The sequence below is a fragment of the Epinephelus fuscoguttatus genome, linkage group LG20 (assembly GCF_011397635.1).
Source record: "Epinephelus fuscoguttatus linkage group LG20, E.fuscoguttatus.final_Chr_v1".
NCBI lineage: Eukaryota > Metazoa > Chordata > Actinopteri > Perciformes > Serranidae > Epinephelus > Epinephelus fuscoguttatus.
In genome coordinates this window covers 26,589,500-26,603,675 of record NC_064771.1, presented here as the reverse complement: position 1 = coordinate 26,603,675, position 14,176 = coordinate 26,589,500, and the positions used below count along the sequence as shown (strand labels likewise).

Below are 14,176 nucleotides of genomic sequence, written 5' to 3'. Positions count from 1 at the left end.
TGAACAACATACTATACTATGACTTTTTTTCATGATTTTGGACGACATACTATACTATGACTTTTTTTCATGATTTTGAAAAACATACTATACTATGACTTTTTTTCATGATTTTGGATGCATACTATACTATGACTTTTTTCATGATTTTGGACGACATGCTATACTATGACTTTATTTCGTGATTTCAGACGACATACTATACTATGACTTTTTTTTCATGATTTTGGACGACATGCTATACTATGACTTTATTTCGTGATTTCAGACGACATACTATACTATGACTTTTTTTATGATTTTGGACGACATACTATACTATGACTTTTTTTCATAATTTTGGACAACAAACTATACTATGACTTTTTCTCATGATTTTGGACAACATACTATACTATGACTTTTTTCATGATTTTGGACAACATACTATACTATGACTTTTTTTTATAATTTTGGACAACATACTATACTATGACTTTTTTCATGATTTTGGACAACATACTATACTATGACTTTTTTTCATGATTTTGAACAACATACTATACTATGACTTTTTTCATGATTTTGAACAACATACTATACTATGACTTTTTTCATGATTTTGAACAACATACTATACTATGACTTTTTTCATGATTTTGAACAACATACTATACTATGACTTTTTTTCATGATTTTGAAAAACATACTATACTATGACTTTATTTCATGATTTTGGACGACATACTATACTATGACTTTTTTCATGATTTTGGACGACATACTATGACTTTTTTTCATGATTTTGAACAACATACTATACTATGACTTTTTTTTCATGATTTTGGACGACATACTATACTATGACTTTTTTCATAATTTTGAACAACATACTATACTATGACTTTTTTTTCATGATTTTGGACGACATACTATACTATGACTTTTTTTCATGATTTTGAACAACATACTATACTATGACTTTTTTTTCATGATTTTGGACGACATACTATACTATGACTTTTTTTCATGATTTTGAAAAACATACTATACTATGACTTTTTTCATAATTTTAGACGACATACTATACTATGACTTTTTAAAAATAAAAAGTAAATTAAGTAAGTAAGTATATATAGTATAAGTAAACTGTTATGTTACTGTTATGACATTTTAAAGCATACTGTATTATTACTTTTTAAAATATTTTGTATATCATTCTAAACAGAAAAACATTGACTTTTCCATGACATACCAGTGTTACTTTTTCATGACATTTAAATGGATACTATACTAGATAGAACTTGTTTTTTTTCTCAAGAAAACTTTAACTGACTCCTCAAGGCATTTTCAGATGAATTTAATATTGCAACTTGCATTTGAAAGACATTAAGAATCCAAACATGGATAGACCATCCACAGAGAGCAAAGGCAAAGAGCTGTAGTCAAAACAGAGCTTCCTCCATATTCTTGAAAGGAATGCGTAGACAGAAAAGAAGCCATGGGAAAATCGACTCAGGTTGTTTTGTTAAGTCTCTTCTTGTACAGCACCTCAACATCTCCCACAGACAGACGGCACAAAAATCACTTGACAGATCCTTGCTGCTCAGCCACTTTCACAATGTTAGCATTTTGTCGTGTAGTATTTACATACAGCATTAACAAAATCACACATTTCATTGAGGATTAAAGCAGAGCTTGGTCAAATTATTCCAAATATTTGGTTTAATGTTGGAGTACCAGATAGATGGTGGGGTTACTGTCATAGACAAAATGCACAGAAAAGCTGTTTCACATTCAGATGCTTTCCTATGAGTTAAAATACTATTAGACTCTTTTCTATAAAACATTCTGCTTCCTCATTTTGACCTACGTGAGAAAAAAACGAACCCATGATTCTAAAAGTTATGAACTAACTGAACATTGATAATGACTTTTTTTGTTGCTCTGGCATTAAGCAGGCACTGAATCACCACCTGTGTACTGTGGTTGCTGCCATTACAGAATTCATGTAATGTTTAACTTTTAAGTATTTCTTTCTATGAGTTAACTATGCATCTGACACAGGTTGTCATGAAATCGTACTGACTCTACTGCATTTAGCGACTACACCTACCTTTTCTTACGATCACCTCTTAATGCTCAGCCTTCACCTCAGGGTTGTTCTATTTTTCCGTGTCTTAAAAAAGTACATATGGCACTGATTTGTGAAAAATCTATAATACAAATAAAGCAATAAACATACTCTTGAATATTGCAGGTTCTTGGCAAAAGGCTTGGTTATATGTGCTTTTAATGTGCAGTCATTTTAGCAAAATACTTTTTGCTGTCTACAGACAAAAGGCAGACTGTTACATCCATGTTAATCGTAGTTGCATACCACTTTTTTTTTTTGAGGTACAAAACCAGTTTAATGGTATTTCATGACTTTGTGATACGTTTAACTGAGAAACTTCTGCCTGAATCCACATCAGAAATAAGCCCCTGTATCGTCACCTGCCTCTGTTAGATAACTTTACCTTCTTGGCATTATGGCTGACGTGATGCATTCTCTTTCTGACAATATTTCCAATGGAAAGAGCATCACATTCGTGATGGGCATGTAGTCTCAATATCGCCTCTAATCTCAGATAGAAGTCATCAATAAATGAAATTATGTACTGTATGTTTACATTTAAAAAAAAAATAAAAAAATCTTAACATTCCCGTCGTGTTCTCCAAACTCAAGAATGGAATGTCATCGTCAATACATAAATACATTTACAATAACTACAACTCTTAAAAATATTACGTGGTCAATCCAAAATAACACTTAGATAAACACTTAAAGTACAGTATTATACAACAAAACTGAAGTAAGAGACAAAGTCTGAAACAACACTTCATGACAAAATAATTATCATACATGATGTGAAATATACATTATTAATCTAACTTTTTTCATTTACAATTTTCATCCACTGACATACAGTATATTACAGCGAGGATGGCGTTAATGATAGGACAAGTGCATAGCAAAATAGATCATTTGACCAGGTTAAAGAAACCCATAAAACTGACAAACCAGCTTTAGAAAACAACATTAAAAACCATGTTTAAGGCAAATCTCGTCATTTAAAATTGGCATAGTCTGAGAAAATGTCGACAAAGTCTTGTACCACCCTGTAGCAGAAGTCATACTGTTCCTGTGGAAGAACGAGAGACAGAAAAATGGATTAGGGTGTAGTCTGTAAAATCTGTTTCAGTCAAGATAAAGCAAGAAACACGAAATATTGAATAAGATGCATAATAAAACAGCAACAACATTAGTTAATATACGTCATACATAAATCAATTTTGCAAATTATTTTATGGCATAACTTAAAACATAAAACTGACTTAAAAACATTTTTAATGGCATTTCTTACTGACATTTTTATGACATACCATGACCTTCATTTTTTCATGGCATACTTTACCATGATGTTTTCTATGGCATCCTATACTATTATTACTATACTTTTTAAATTTTAAATGGCATACTATACAATGGCCTTTCTTTCTGTATGGCAAACTGTAAAATTACTTTGAAATTGCTTGAAATAGTTTCTTATTGTATACTTGACCATAACAACCTCCCTTTCTTTATGGCATACTTTACTATTAATTTTATTGTTTTTAATACTTATTCACACATGGCGTACTATACCATGACATTTTTTATGGGATTCTGTGACTTTTTTTTTTTCATGTCACACTTAGCTGTGATGTTTTATATAGCATACCCTGCAATGACATTTTTTCTAGCATGCTATACTATGACTTTTTTTTTTTAAACGACATTGTACTTTTTTTATAGTATCCTTTACAATTACAATTCAAATTTGGCATACGGCATACTATACTATGACCTTTCCTTTTTTATGGCATACTGTAAAATTACTTCCATTGTTTTTTATTGTATACCTAACCATAACGTTTATTATGGCAGACTATACTATGACTTTTAATATTTTTTTAAGGCATAATTTACAATGAAGACAGACTTTTACAGCAAACTACACTATTACTTTTTAATTGTAATGCCATACTATACTACCACCTTCCTTTCTCTATGGCATACTTAACTGTTACTTTCATTAATTTTCATGGTATGCTTAACCATAAATTTTTTCAACTTTTAATGGCGTACTATACCATGGCTGTTTATTAGAATTATGTTTTATAGCATGCTGTACTATACTATGACATTTTTTTTTAGCATGCTGTACTATATTTTTTTATGTTATATGGCATACTATTCTATGATGTTTTTAATGGCATATTATACTACTATATTATACTATGCTTTTTATGGCATGCTATGACTTTTTGTTTATTTTTGAGGGCATACAATACTATGACATTTTTTATTATATTTTAATCAGACTATACCAAGAACTTTTATGGTATAATGTTGTCATGATACTGGAATTTCTAACTTCAACACCTTGAAAAATGCCAATATTTGAAACTATATTTGGTGCCACAGGGAAATTTAACACTGAGGGACATAAAATTTAATTAAAAAAACAAAACAAAACAAAACAAAAAAAAGAAATATAATTAGGCTGTAACATCAGATGACAATTCTTTTCTTGGTTAGCAGCAGAGAACAGCAGAATGACTGTAGTAAACATTAACATTCAGAACGAGAAAATGCAGCTGGTACCAGTGAACTGATACTGCTGGAAATGAGTACTGAAATTGTTTCAAGTATAATTAATATGCATTGATAAATTGGCTTACTATACCATTATTTTATTATGATTTTTTTTTAAATTGATAGACTACCAACCTTGCATGTGCTTAGTCACTCAGTTCATTCACTTGTGCTTTGTTTCCACCCCATCTATCTACGTTATGTTGCATTGATACAGTGGTCCATGGACTTACAATTATGACTGTTTAATTGTGCTATCATACAATCAGTATATGGTAAACTGAAGTTGTCACTGATGTTAACGGTTAGAACTTGAAGTGGCGATGAGTTTTTAAAATGTATGGGAAGGGTGTTTTAAAAAGTCTTTAACTGTATTAAATTTAACTGAAGGATTCCTGCACATACCCTGATACATTTTTGTAGTTCTTACGGTTATTTATGATCCACTTGTGTTGATACTTACCACAGTTTGGACCATATGAGGCCTCTGCATGCGTAAACTCTTCACAGTTTGGAACACGTCCAGCAGGCCCTCGGCCTTGACTCGCTCCAAGATATTGCTCAGTGCAATGAACGTACCTGTTCGCCCTGCACCAGCACTGCAGCACACAAACACAAAAACTCTTAGAAATTAAATCAAGAGCGACCAGTGGCCTGCAAGCACAGAATCACAATACTGTTTTAAACAAATACAAATGCCAATCTAGACCATGCTCAAATGTGTGTTTTGAAGCTACCTGCAGTGTACGACAATGGGATGGTTCCCAGACTGCTGCTGCTGTCTCTGCACTGAGGCGATGATGTCGATCATGCCTTTCCCCTCGGCCGGGATGCCGATCTCCGGCCAGCCGTGGAAGTGGAAGTGCCTGATCACCCTCGTCTGCTTCTCCTTTGAGAGGAAATGGACAGGCAGACAAGAGATCATAATACCTTTCAAATATGATTTATTAGCAGCCTATGAAAGCATAATGGCAGGCGCAATGTCAGGGTAGGTTAAGTGTGCAGCAGATTAGCGGTGGACTGATGGGTGCTGCTCCGGGAGGCAGGAATGTACTATTGAGCCTCTCAGAGGTGATGTGGGTCGAATTTAATGAAATATATGAGGTGGGAGGCTCCCACTTGATAATCCTAAACACATCCTGCCCACCACATTTCCTCTGGCAGCCAAAAGAGTTTTATGTACTCACTTGTCATAAGACAATCAAGTTACATCCTGTGAAGCTTGTTCTTTCTCTCTCCCTCTAACTCCTCCTCCTCCACCCTTCCACGTCCCCTCTCTAACTCCTCTTATTCTAACTCACTGATTACAACATTTGCATCTGCTGCATAGTGTTGGGCCAATTTCTGGTTGTGCTAGTCTGGTCTGGTGCACAAGCTATTCTACATCAGAAACCTGTGCCTAAAGTTAACTTTTATATGTTTATAAATGGACTAAAGGAGCCACTAGTGTCTGACGAAACAAGGCCGCTGTCGGCAACATGAAGGAGATCAAATTTCAGTAGCGGAAGATGTACACATTGTTTTACTAGAAAGTTCATGTGTTTTTTGGGGTGATGAGTTAAGACATGGCATGGTCTCTCAAGAAAACTGCACTAGTATGTTAACATTTTGGATTTGAAGCCATAAAATAGGGTTCCTCACACACAGCCATGTGGTGCACCATTTTGAGTAAAATTTTTGTTGGACGTCTTGTTTCTATTCATTCATGTTGCTTGCTTTGAAAGCGCCGCAATTGACGAACAACAGCTGATTCGTGAAGTTCAATTGCAGAGTTATCTATACGATACCTTTTTATTTCATTAAAAAAAAAACAGAATGAGGTGGCAGCTGGCAGGAGGGAGATCAACAGGGAGCTGAAAGTTTCTGGTAAATGACCATCGCCGATAGCAGCCTACTTGCTACTGGTTATATTGCCATTTCTGATAGTCTGATGCTCACTTGCTGTAATGGTATGTGTCTGCAGGATTCATCATTTCCACCCTTCCAATTCATTGTCTATGTGAGCAGCTGTGCATCAACAGGTGTCGACTGATTCAGCAACTGCATGGCTTACTTCTCGCCTTAAATGTTTTCGGAAACTAGAGCTGCCAGCTAATAGTTGACCAAACGTTAGTCGACCAGAAAAGTCGTTAGTCAGCAAGATTTCATTGATCGCTTAGTCGCAGTACCGCCCAGCGCCAGACCTCTTGTTTTCCAGGCATTTAAAGACGCAGTATGTGTATGGCCTTTAATTTCCAGGGCTGGTACCTGCGGTTATTCCACAGGCTAGTTAATAACATGTCGGGCAGGAAATCCAAAGTGTGGGATCATTTTGAGAAGGTGAAGGACGAACCCAAGGTGATATGTAAACTCATCTTCATTGGTCGACTACAAACATGACGTATCATCTGAAACATGGAAGCAGCTACATGCCCATTAGCCCACAGCGTCATTAACAGGCGGCTCGCTCAGTGTGTGACGTGCACTTGTAGATAAAATATAGGCCTATATTAATGAAGGTTCATTAGTACGGTTTTGTATTTCTCTGTAATGTAGCACAGTGTTAACAATGTTACTGATACTATTCTTTCTCACACCTTCAACTCAAACCATTGTGTTGCCCCGCCCACAATCTATCATTTGATAGTTGAATTAATATTGCAAACATGTGGGCGACTAGTTGACTAATGGCCCTAAATGATGACTATCGGTCGGCTAGGAAAATTCTTAGTCGTGGGCAGCCCTGTCAGATAACATCGTAACGTTTAACACAGAAAGTTTCCAAATGAGCCAACATGTTTGAAGTCTGCCAGCAGACAGCCCACAGGCCTTACGGCATGCCTATTAAGCATCCAAGGCTGGGAAGCAGCGCAACCTTTCACTTAAAAAAATGCCCCTGTGGACACCCACCTTTACATGCTGTCATTATGTTCTACTCGGGAGCAGCTGCTGGGTCAAGTACACCACCTGTGGAACCTCTGGTGTTTGGCTTAATGTAAAAAACCGGGACAACCCTACTGCTGCGATCTTATCTAACCCTGACAAGCAAATATAATGTGTCGTTAACTGCTTCATTCTAACAGCTGTGTGATAGTGCGAGGTAATTTGCTTACCGGGACAAAGGTGAGTACCAAGTCTCGTAGACTGAAGGTGTCACACAAAGTGTCTCCCTTCAGCTCCACTGTGTAGTCTCCGTAGGTGACGGAGTCCTCTGCTGGCCAGTACTGGCAACATTTATCCTGCAGAAGCAGAGAGACGTGTTTGTTTAATGCCGGCAGTAAATTAAACTGCAGGAATACATGGAATGTAACTATTCCTAAAGTAGTTTTGGCTCAGAGTATAAAATACTGCACGAACATGACTTGACATGAAAGTAGTTTTGTGAAAGAGGCAGAAAATCTGAGCATGATGGTTTGTGCTGCTCTGCTGTAGTGGTTAATGCTGTCATTACTCTCAGCCTGCTCACAGTCATCAGCAGCTTACCTGCTCCCTCTCCTGGAGCTCAGTGAGCATGACAATGGAGTGACATTTCCACTCCCACACCATTCTCCAGAAATCCTCCACTGTGTGTGTCAGAGGGCCCTGGGTGGCAATGAAGTAGTCCTTCTGTCTGTAGCCCTGCGTCACAGCAAAACACACATTACTCAGATCCCTGTTATCTATTTCAGTAGCAACACCCCTGAACTACTGCAGATATAAATGCAAGAATGAAGGCATGAGGTAATAAAATGTGCGCTTACATCTATAAAAGATGCATTGATGTAATCGGTGAACTCCTGACCTCTTCTCATGGAGAGAATTACTCTGTTGAAGTCATCTGAAATGGGAATACAACAGGAAACCATTTGAAACAGAGCAGCTTATAAACATGTTCACAGAGCATCAGGTACACAAAGTGACCCCGAGTGGCTCAGCAGAGCAGATTGGAAAAAACATGTTCAGACTCTAAACATAGTAACAAACAATATAATCTGGAGGTTAAATCTGCCGCGAGCTGATACATGGAACAGGCCGTCTATTTTTGTTGTATGGGTTTCCTTTTTCTCTTACATGGAATAATTTGCAGAACTCTGTTCTTCTTCATGTTGGCAGGGAGGTTCCCCGTTCTCATGTTCTCCTTCATTATTCGCATGTTGGTCAGTTTCTGGGCAGAAATCAAGCAAACAAACCATTAGAAACCTGCAAACGATCGCTACACACTTATCAAGATTTTAGTATTAGTGAGTAAATCTGTAGGCTCTGGCACATTTCTCAGTTCTTGTGCTTTCATAAGGCTCATTTTTACGCAACAAATTTATTAGCAATAATTGGTTTTTCAGTGATAAATATAGACAATACAGGTTTTCAGTCACTGGCCACTTTATTAGGTACACCGTGCTGGTACCGAGTTAGACCTCCTTTGCCTTCAGAGCTGCCTAATTTCTTTGTGGCATAGATTTAGTCTCTATATACAGACTCTACATTCAGTGAATGTAGAGTCTGTAGGCAAACCCCGGAGATCTTGCCTCCAGAAGAAGAGCGGAAGAGCCCTGATTTCCGGTTGTAGGCTGATTGTAGTCCGCGTGATATTGACCAATCACGTTTGAGCCGGCTGCAGTTGTTGCCAGGTTAAACGGTCCGTGCGGTGAACTAACGAGGTGGAACATGACTGGTGTCACTGCAAACTCTGAATCCATCGCAGTGGTTCAGCATATTTACTTATATATAAACAGAAGTCAGAAACGGAAATTCGCCTCCTCCGCCCAAATCAAACCGGAATGCCAAAAAATCGGGGGTCTGCCCCCAGAGGCTGTATCGCTGTCTGCCGGAAGTCAGACGCCGAATACAGCCAATGGGTTCCGAGAATGGCATAGATTCAACAAGGTGCTGGTCTCTTCCTTTGCTTGAGACGTTTTTATGCACATGGTTGTTTTTTTTGTACAAATGTAATTGATAAAATTAATTCATAAAATAAGATTTAAAAAGTGTTACATTAAGTCTGATGATCTGAACTCAACAGTTGTAATGATTTTTCTACTGTCATTTGTAGATTAAAAAGAGGTGATTTTAAATCAGCTGCTCCTGGTATTCTAGCTGTTTCTTAGTTTGGCAGTAATAGACTTGATATCTGATTTAAATTAACATTTAAATAAAAATTAAATAAGATTAAATAATAATAAAACACTAATTTTGAACAGATGCCAAAATGCTGATTGCATAAAATATTGAAGGGTTACCTCTGGTGCTTTCACAACATACGTACACAATGAAAGTTTTGATAAATAATCATCAGTAATGTGGATAAAATGACTAAGTGAGTAAAGACAATTAATAGAACAGCTAGAACAGTCTACTAAGTTCAGAAAATTACATCATTTTACTGTAATGCAGCCTTCAAAACCAGGAACAGACATCGCTCATGATATTATCATATCAAAAATCTAAGACAATATTTAGTCTCTTGTCACGATATCGATATAATATCATTACATTGCCTGGCACTAATTTAAATGTGAGTTATTATGGATTGTGATATAGCAATTCTAACCTTGAACTCTTCCTCTAGGCCAACCCGGTCACCGTTTGCAAAGGTGTTGTGCAGTTTGTGCAGATGTCCTTCCAGAGACGACACGTCCAACTCCGTGTCTCCGTAGAGGTAGTATTCAAGCAGGGCCTGGTAGATGAATGAGTACTGCATCTGAGGTGAGAACACACACAAACAGGTTAATACACACAATATGCACAGGCACATTTGAACATTTACAGATGATTAAGGAAGTATAATTCACACATTATCTGTCAGGTATTTGTGTAATGTCATGTGGCACGATAAGCAAGAGGAAACTCGTCTCCGACTCACATCTGTCTGAATGAGCTGTGAGCGCTGCTCTCGTATCTTAGCGACGAACCCAAACACATCAACTTTCTGCTCTGCGTGCATCATGTCGATCATGGCATCTATTACGATGAAGGTTCCTGTCCTCCCAACACCAGCGCTGCAGGGACACAAAACAAACCACAGATGGAGTGAACCACAATCCTCAGCTGACGCTGGAATGTTTAATAGACAACAGCAGTGAAACAAAGAGACGTCTGTGCTTGTAAACACATGTATTGCTGTAGCCACTCACAGTGTTTCCAGACATAGCTAACAGTTTGTTTTCCAGCTATTTATCTCCATAGAGACAAATTGTATAATTAAAACCATTTAAAAGTGATGTTCAGTCAGAAGCACGTAGATCCAATTAAACAACAACATAATAAACAATGAGCCATTAGCTCAGCGTTGTGGTACCTGCAGTGGACCACAATCGGCCCAGAGAAGGGGGGATTGACCACCTTGACCTTTTTGAGGAATTTGAGCATGCCGATGGGGGAGAAAGGAACTCCAAAGTCGGGCCAGCTGGTGAAGTGAAGCTGGGTGACGAGCCTGGGAGTCTTAGCAGCATCACTGGCTTGCTACACAGAGACACAAATGAAGCACAGACACAGTTAATGGTGTTAACAGCACCTGCATAGCAAGTCCGAAGACACAACAGACCCAATTTGACCCCAAGGAAATCTTTGGTAACTGTTCATGTTGTTTTTGAAACGAAAACAACAGTTCAAAAGTTATTCAGATATTCAAAGCTACTAGAAGTTGTCTAGTTGACTCCCTATGAAAAAGGAACTGAACTACACAAACAGTATACAGTGATGTTTCACAGATGCCACACCTGTTCCTGTTAAAGCTGTAGAAGAGTAGAACATGAGGCAGATATTATCTTCCTCTGCCTCGTCGTAGTGCTTGTAATGTTTTGTCTCTAATGCAGCTGTCAATCACTGCTTGTGAACTGCCGTCAAACCAGGCAGTGCTGATCAAATATGAATCTGTGTTCTGTCACCACGTGCCTATTTCTCGCAGCTGTCGATCTACGCAGCTCTGATCACCTATGAATCAATATTTGTTATTACATTGCCTGTTTCTCGCCTCACATGCTTTCAGAAACATATTTTAGTGAACTGTTGAGCTGTAAATTGAGACCCTTTATGAGCTGGCTGGCATTTTGAAAACAGTTGGTCTGGCTGGTTGGCGGTGCTTAGTTTTTGGCTCACTGTCTCCTTTTACAGCTAAACAGTACACTAAAATATGTTTCTGAAATCACGTGAGGCGAGAAACAGGCATGTAGTGACAGAACACACATTCATATTTGATCAGCACTGCCTGGTTTGACGGCAGTTCACAAGCAGTGATTGACAGCTGCAGTAGAGACTCCTCAGCTGTGATTGGTAGTTTTCCATAAGCCTTGATGGATTCTAGCAAATGCCATTAGAGGAACAAGGAGTGGGAGGAGGAACCTGATTGTTTCTGTCTCATGTACTTCTGTGTGGATGTAGTGACAGTTTCAGCAAATATGACAAAATTTTATAAAAGTTAACAACTCTAAAACTGTTGGAGATATCGGCTGTAGAGATGTCTGCTTTCTCTCAAATATGATGGAACAAAATGGCACTCGGCTTGTGGTGCTCAAAGGTACCATACCAAAAGTGTTTGGTGGAAACGGGGCCTTAAGGCCCTGACACACCAAGCCAATGTTTGGCCGTCAGTCAAAGTCGGGCCGTCGGTGAGCATCTGTCGCCCTAGTTTTTGTGGTGTGTTCTACCCCGTCGGCGGCTTTTTGGCCGATTGAGCATGTTGAATCGGCAGCGGAGCTAGTTGGTGAGAGAGATCACTCTGATGGCTGTTCAGGTTTTATTTCCTCGCCCCTGTAGCGAGTGAATCTGCCTGTAGTGAAACCGGAGCTAACCGGTGTCAGCTGCCCGACAGACCCGCTGTTTCTTCCCACTTTAACCTGAATAACAAACCGTGGCTAGCTGTGAGGCTAGCGGAGCGTTAGCCGCAGCATGACCAGAGGGAAGCACAGCCAGTTAGCCTCCGCTAGCTTCCCAGCTAGATCCAACTGGAGCACCGAGCCCCGGTTTGTTATTCAGGTTAAAGTGGGAAGAAGCAGCAGGTTTGTCGGGCAGCTGAGTGCCATCTAGTTCCATTATATTCGAGAGAAGGCAGACATCTCTACGGCTGATATCTCCAACACTTAAACAATCTAGATTTTATAAACCACTACAGGTGAAAAGACAATGTGTAGTTTTGATTTTAGGGTGAACTGTCCCTTTACCATACATTTCCCAAGCACTGCTTGAAACTTACATATTGAATACAGAACTTGCGTATGGTGTAGTCGACGAGGACAGTGAAGTCTTCTACTGCCACCCTCACATTCCCGTAGGTCCAGCAGCCCTGATCCGGCCAGTACTGGTAGCACTTGTCCTGTGGAGAGTTGACAGCCATGAGTCGATATTAAATACCTACAGTATAATGGAACTGTTCTTCTGGAACGTATTAAAAGACTTTCCTTTCAAGAAACAAAATGGCTCAAATGCATGACTTCACAAAGGTGAGCTTTGCAAAATGCGTCAATTTCACAGCCAGTCAGTCCAGATTAGTTTAAGTGAGAGGCGAGAAACCACTCAATACAAGTCTGTGCTGGGTGATTATGATGCCGCCGTGGAGGACTTTATTACACATTATGTAGCCATTGATTTCAAAGCGTCCACATGCTGATTTAAATCTTCGCCAATTCTCTTCTTATTGATCCTTTTAGCCTTCCTCCCTCCCTCTCTCCTTGTTCATCGAGGGAGTTCTGGTTCACATGGTTCACAACAAAGACAGAGCTATTACAGCAGAAAAACAGATGTCAGAGGGGAGATTACAGGTGTGAAATGAATAGTTTAAAACAGACTCCAAGGTTTCACCTTTGACCATAACTAATGAAATCTATTTGGAGCACATTTCTTCTCAAATCTTTTTGTGATGCTTCATTAATCCTTACAGAGAGAGACGACTTCTCGCTTGCCCCCTTCACAGGGAGCAGAGAAGAAACCCTGGAGCTCGTAGGAAGAAGTCATTATTATCGTCTTCACGGACACTGCAGCAGGGGAGCCGAGACATAATAAACAAGGCCAAATCACTCACTTCTTTTCTTTCTTTCAGATTTGTCAGCATGACAATGGTTGCTACTTTCTGCTCCCAGATCATCCTCCAGAAATCTGCTACGGTGTCTTCTTTTGGGCCTGTGAGGAAAAACAAATAGTTGAAGTAATGTGATTTATTAAGACATGAAATTAACAATATAGATCAACATAATTATGCATGTCATTCCCACGCGCGCCACTGTGTCTTACCTTGTGCTGCTATGAATTTGTTCTTTTCTGTGTAACCCTGTTGGAAATGAATATCAAGTTAAGGACTTTAATCAAATCAAGTTTACTTATATGACACATTTATAAACAACTGCAGACACATATAATATTAAATATAATATTAAATACTAAAAAATATAATATTAAATACTAAAAAAAAAACGCTACAAACAACCAAAGGCCATTGAAAACATGTACGTTTTAAGATCGGCTTTTAAAGTGTCAATGGAGGGGGAGGATTTAATTGAGAATGGAAGGCTATTCCAAAGCTCCGGAGCAGCTACAGCAAAAGCACGATCTCCCTTACCCACCAGCCTC

The 14,176-nt window shown here is 38.5% G+C and overlaps 1 protein-coding gene across 3 annotated transcripts in view; it reads right to left on the bottom strand.

The window, feature by feature from the left end:
- Nucleotides 1-1,322: 1,322 nt before the first annotated feature.
- The window catches only part of ptprea (protein tyrosine phosphatase receptor type Ea), a 90,556-nt gene continuing 77,702 nt past the window's right edge, over nt 1,323-14,176 (bottom strand). For all 3 annotated transcript variants that reach the window (XM_049564071.1, XM_049564072.1, XM_049564073.1), the window contains 13 exons: nt 13,841-13,877; nt 13,632-13,729; nt 12,807-12,926; nt 10,914-11,077; nt 10,479-10,614; nt 10,167-10,316; nt 8,690-8,783; nt 8,380-8,456; nt 8,123-8,257; nt 7,753-7,878; nt 5,398-5,549; nt 5,124-5,259; nt 1,323-3,164 (listed from right to left, as the gene is read on the bottom strand). In XM_049564071.1, the coding sequence (XP_049420028.1) occupies nt 3,090-3,164; nt 5,124-5,259; nt 5,398-5,549; nt 7,753-7,878; nt 8,123-8,257; nt 8,380-8,456; nt 8,690-8,783; nt 10,167-10,316; nt 10,479-10,614; nt 10,914-11,077; nt 12,807-12,926; nt 13,632-13,729; nt 13,841-13,877 (1,500 nt within the window). In that variant the 3' untranslated portion in view covers nt 1,323-3,089. The remainder of the gene's footprint in view (nt 3,165-5,123; nt 5,260-5,397; nt 5,550-7,752; nt 7,879-8,122; nt 8,258-8,379; nt 8,457-8,689; nt 8,784-10,166; nt 10,317-10,478; nt 10,615-10,913; nt 11,078-12,806; nt 12,927-13,631; nt 13,730-13,840; nt 13,878-14,176) is intronic.